The sequence below is a fragment of the Penaeus japonicus genome, unplaced genomic scaffold, assembly GCF_977035675.1.
Source record: "Penaeus japonicus unplaced genomic scaffold, GWHDUDI00000001_assembly GWHDUDI00000023, whole genome shotgun sequence".
NCBI lineage: Eukaryota > Metazoa > Arthropoda > Malacostraca > Decapoda > Penaeidae > Penaeus > Penaeus japonicus.
The window spans coordinates 27,423,867-27,428,866 of NW_028234425.1; the positions used below are offsets into that span (position 1 = coordinate 27,423,867).

The following is a 5,000-nucleotide window of genomic DNA, read 5'->3' on the forward strand; positions in this document are numbered from 1 at the left end:
TTTCCATTTTTACTATATCCTCTCCTACTTCACTTTCTTCCATTTTTCACTTCTGTATCCTTTTCCCATTACTTTTTTTAAATTCTTTTCCCTAAACCGAAATGTAATTTCCGCCTTCCCCTCGCCCCCCCCCTTTTCTACCCATTTCTTTCATTTGCTTTCTTTTTCTCTCCTATTTCCTATGATCATATTTCCATTTCTACGTTTTTTTTCACTTATTTCGTATTATCTCATTTCCATTTCTACGTTTCTCTTTTCTGTTTCTCTTTTTACCCCTTTCTTTTTTCCCGAGATTTACCGCAGCAACGTAGAGTCTTCCCGCCACACTTTTTACTTTTGTTCGCGGGAAGCGCAGGTATTATGCCGAGTCTTGAGAATTTTAATTAGGTTTAGCAAACAAAGCGTCTGGTGCATTTTTTTATTTTTATTTTTTCATTGTTTTTTTCTTCTTCTTTTCATTCCTCTCCTTTTCTCTATATCTCTTTCTTTACCTTTTCTTTCTTTCTTTCTTTCTTTCTTGGTTTCTCTTTTCTCTCTCGCTCTCGCTCTCCTTCTCCCTCTCCCTCTCCCTCCCCCCCTCTCTATCTATTTATCTATCTATCTATCTCTTTCTCTCTCTCTCTCCTTCTCTCCCTCTCTTTTTCTCTCTCTTATTTTTTGTCTCTTTATTCTATCTGTTGAAGGAGGTGGTGGGAGGTAAGGTGGTGGTGTTGGAGGGGAGGGGGGGAATGGGATGATGAGAGAGTAGATGAGGGAGGCAATCGAGATCAGGAAAAAATAGAAGAAAAGAATATAAAGAAAAAGATAAAGAAGGGAAGAAGACGAAGAAGGAGGGGAAGAGGAAGAAGAAGGGGAAGAGGAAGTGTTGGTGTGTTTTTTTTGCCCTTGTGGTTGGCGGCAGTCGCTTTCTCATGATATTTGTCTAGTGTAGTTTCAGTATCAAGGTCATTCCTACACCACTGTGTGTACTTGTTTGTTCCGATTGGATTCTACATCACGCTCTTCTGTTTAGTATATTTTACGAAAAATCGGGCTAGTTTGTATTTTTTAGCGATAAGTAAGATTTATTTGAGAAAGGTAATGATTGGTTGATCATTTGTGTCTCTTAGGTTGAGTTTATGCGGTTGATAAACTGCAATTTGGGAGTTGCCTGTATTTTTTTTTCCAAGATTGCTCTTGCAAAAAATAAAGGACAAGCTCCCTCGTTTTGTCATTTCTTCCATATATATATTTATTGACCCAACACTCTTTGTTTCCTAAATTCCTCTTGAATTCATCTTCCTTGTTTCTTTTATCCTCTTCTTCCAAACTCTTTTTCTCGTGTCTTTTTCAGTCTCTTCTTCCTCATTTTCAGTCTGATCTTCATTTCCCTTCCCTTCTCCTCTAATTCTCCGCCACCGTCTTCGTGCAGGGAGCTTATGGCCGAGAGGTCATTGTCATTGTACAGTGACATATACAGCGATATTTCGAGACAAATCCTGAATTTACAGCTGCATTTACTCTTTCCTCCTTTTTTAAGCCTCTTCAGTTTCTGTTTGATTTCATTTACATTTTACATTTCACATCTATGCCTTCTTTGATTGCATTTGATGTTATGGATATTGTTATTTTTTCTAAGGTCATTGTCCGGTAGGAAAACATATGTCGTGCTGATGAAGGCGGTAATAATGTTACCGATAATGATGGCAATAATGGCATTACGCCCACGGTCGTAAGTCGCTCGGGGAACGCCCCCAATGACTTCTTTTCTTGTATGTTCTCTTTTGTTTTTGTCTCTCTCTTTCTCTTTCTTTCTCTTTCTTTTCTTTCTCTCTCTTTCTCTCTCTTTCTCTCTCTCTCTCTCTCTCTCTCTCTCTCTCTCTCTCTCTCTCTCTCTCTCTCTCTCTCTCTCTCTCTCTTCTCTCTCTCTCTCTTCTCTCTCTCTCTCTCTCTCTCCTTTCTCTCTCTCTCTCTCTCTCTCTCACTTCGCTCTCCTCTCTCTCTCTCTTTCTCTTGCTGCGCCCTTCTCCCTCTCTCTCTCTCTCTCTCTCTCTTTCTTCGCTCTTCTCTCTCCTCCCTCTCTCCCTCTCCTTCCGTCTCTCCTCCTCCTTCTCCTCCCCCCCCTCTCCTCCTCTCCCTCCCTTCCCTCTCTCTCTGTTTCCGTCTCCCCCCTCCCTGTCCTCCCTCCTCTGTCCGTCACCTCCCTCCCCCCCCCCCCCTCTCCCTCTCTCTGTTTCCGTCTCCCCCCTCCCTGTCCGTCACCTCCCTCAATCTCCCCGTCCCTCTCCCCTCCTTTTTAGCCTCCCTCTCCTCCTCCCCCTACCCCTCTGTCGTTCCCTGAACGTTTCCCCTTGTTTTTGAAACGTATCTTCAGGAAAGTAAGCCGGAAGTTGACAGGTGATTTCGCCGAGCGTTTGTCTTAAATGTATCTTGTTTTTGACGTATTTTTCCTTTGTTTCAGGACGCTGGTTGACTGGCTGACTGATTGGGCGGAGGGACCGTTATAGTGCCTGGAAGGTTCTCGAAGGAAGAAAGGAAGGAAAGAAAGAAAGAGAGAAAAAAGTGTGTGCACCTTCGCTCCTCTCGTGTGTCATTTCCGTGTGTGTACCTTCGTGTAACCCCAGCGGGGGTGCACACGCTACTCTCTAGAGTGTGCACACGCCGGAACCACTGGAGAGTTTTATAGATAAAGAGAGAGAGAGAGAGCGTGCTTGTGCGGGTTGTGTGCCAAGGAAGGAAATAATAATAATAATAATTATAATAAATAATAATAATTATTATTGTAATAATTATAATAATAGTAATAATCATCTAATAAAAGGATAATCATCATTTTCTGGAAAATATCGAGTGGTGCACAAGAGTGTAGAGTGAAGTTAGTCGTAAGGTTGCTCTCTCGATGTCTATGATGTGATACCCATAGCGACTGCACCGCCGCCCGCGCGCCCGCCGACTCTCCCGCCAGCCCATCTTCCAAGTCCCGCCCGTGACCTCCCACCCGCGTAGGGGAGGTGCACGCCCGCGCCCGCGCCCAAGGCAACGCTTGGGATAACCTCGCCGGATGACGCAATTAAAAGGTAAGAGACGTTGATGTATGTTGCGTTCGTGTGTTTGTATCTGGTATTATTACATATGGATAAAGGCATATATATATATATATATATATATATATATATATATATATATATATTTATATATATATATTTATACATATACATATATATATATATATATATACATATATATGTGTGTGTGTGTGTATGTATGTATGTATGTATGTATGTATGTATGTGTGTGTGTGATTGTAAATATGTATATACGTATTTATGTTTGTGTGTTTGCATGTATGTATGTATATTTATTTATTTTAGATATACAAACCCATATATTTGAAGCGGGAGGGAGGAGGTTCTTATTATTTTCATTGGCCATGTTGTTTTGTTGCCGCAAAGGTAAATGAAAGAGACGTAGGGCCACTTTTGAGGAAGACTATGCGAGCCCGTCTGGCGAAGGTCATACTCCTTGCTACCTTTTTCGTAACGTCATTGGATTAGCTAGCGTCATGGAATAGTGCATTTGGCCTTTTATTCCTGCATGTTTTTTATACGTTTATCGATTCTGATATTGGTAATTATATTCGGCTTGTGCTTTCCTTCCCTTCCCCCACCCCCTCCTTCTCCTCCTCCTTCTTCTCTCTACTTCCTCCTCTTTCTCTTCTTCCTGATTTACCTTATCCTCCTCCTCTTCTTCGTCTTCTTCTTCCTCTTCCCTTTTCTCCTACCCCCCTTCTTCCCTTTCCCTTTCCTCTTCTTTCTTCTTCTTCTCCTACTCCTCCCCCTCCTCCTCCTCCTCCTCCTCCTCCTCCTCCTCCTCCTCCTCCTCCTCCTCCTCCTCCTCCTCCTCCCCCACTTCCTCCTCTTCCCCCACTTCCTCCTCCTCCTCCTCCTCCTCCTCCTCACCCTCTCCGTCTCCCTCTCCGTCTCCCCCTCCCCCCCTATTACTACCCCTCACCCATAAGTGTGAGTCCGGCGGCGAGTGGACTCCTCGCAGGAGTGAGTGCGGACGAGAGGCGGGTATCTTGGCGTCCACTGAGTGCGTCGTCGTTGTCGTCTTTTGCTCCGTCTCGTTTGTCCTCAGTGAGCGTTCATGATGAGTACGGGGCGTGCCTGCGCTTGTGCTTGCGTTTGAGTCGAGTTGGAAGATTTCTTGAACGACTGTTAATGATGCCAATGTTTTCTTTTTCTTTTTATTATTTTTTATGCACTCCTTCACTCGTAAAGTAGTGCGTTCAGAAGACATGAGTGTGTTTGAAGGAAATTAGTGCGTATAGAGGATACGAGTGCGTTTGAAGGAAATGAGAGCATGTAAATCCTCGGAGCTTTCACTCGTCTGCTCTCTCGCTCGCTCACCCACTCACTCTTTCTCTTGTTGTATTTCGTCTCGTGTTTTATAGCGGGCGTCCTCCTGCCTCTTGTTCCCTCCCTCCCTCTTCCTTTGTTCTCTCGTTCGTATTATTCATCTCCGCTTCCATTATCGTGTTCCTTTTGTGTTTGAATTCGATTGCTTCGCGATTTTTAATTATTTCCGTCCTCTTTTTTTCTTTCTTCTCTTCTTTTTAATTTTTTTTTTTTTATCTCTTTGCTGTTATTGGTTTACCACGCTTGATGTTGGCATTCCTTTTATCTGTCTTTGGTGTGTGTGGGATTTATTTCCTCCGTTGTTGTCACTCCTTTTTTTCTTGCCCGTTGACTGTTATTCGTCTCCCATGTTCCTCCACCTCCCTTATCCTTTCTCCGCACTTCCTTCCTTTCTCCTTCTTGATCCTTTCTCTTTTTTCCTTTTCTTCCTTCTTGATTCTTTGTTCGTGTCGCTCTTTTGAATTTATTGATCTATCATCACCCCGTATTTCGTTTTCCTCATTTTTTTCAAATTCCATTAACCCTTCTCGTCGTCATCGTCATCGTCTTTCTCACAAATATCATTGGCAACATTATTATTTCTATTGTCTTTCGAATTCTCCA

At 43.0% G+C, this 5,000-nt stretch overlaps 1 protein-coding gene across 3 annotated transcripts in view; it reads left to right on the forward strand.

Moving 5' to 3' along the window:
• Positions 1–5,000, forward strand: part of Lar (tyrosine-protein phosphatase Lar) — a 938,228-nt gene that overhangs the window by 22,487 nt on the left and 910,741 nt on the right. For all 3 annotated transcript variants that reach the window (XM_086550318.1, XM_086550308.1, XM_086550325.1), the window contains exon 2: positions 2,441–3,056. In XM_086550318.1, the coding sequence (XP_086406444.1) occupies positions 3,041–3,056 (16 nt within the window). In that variant the 5' untranslated portion in view covers positions 2,441–3,040. The remainder of the gene's footprint in view (positions 1–2,440; positions 3,057–5,000) is intronic.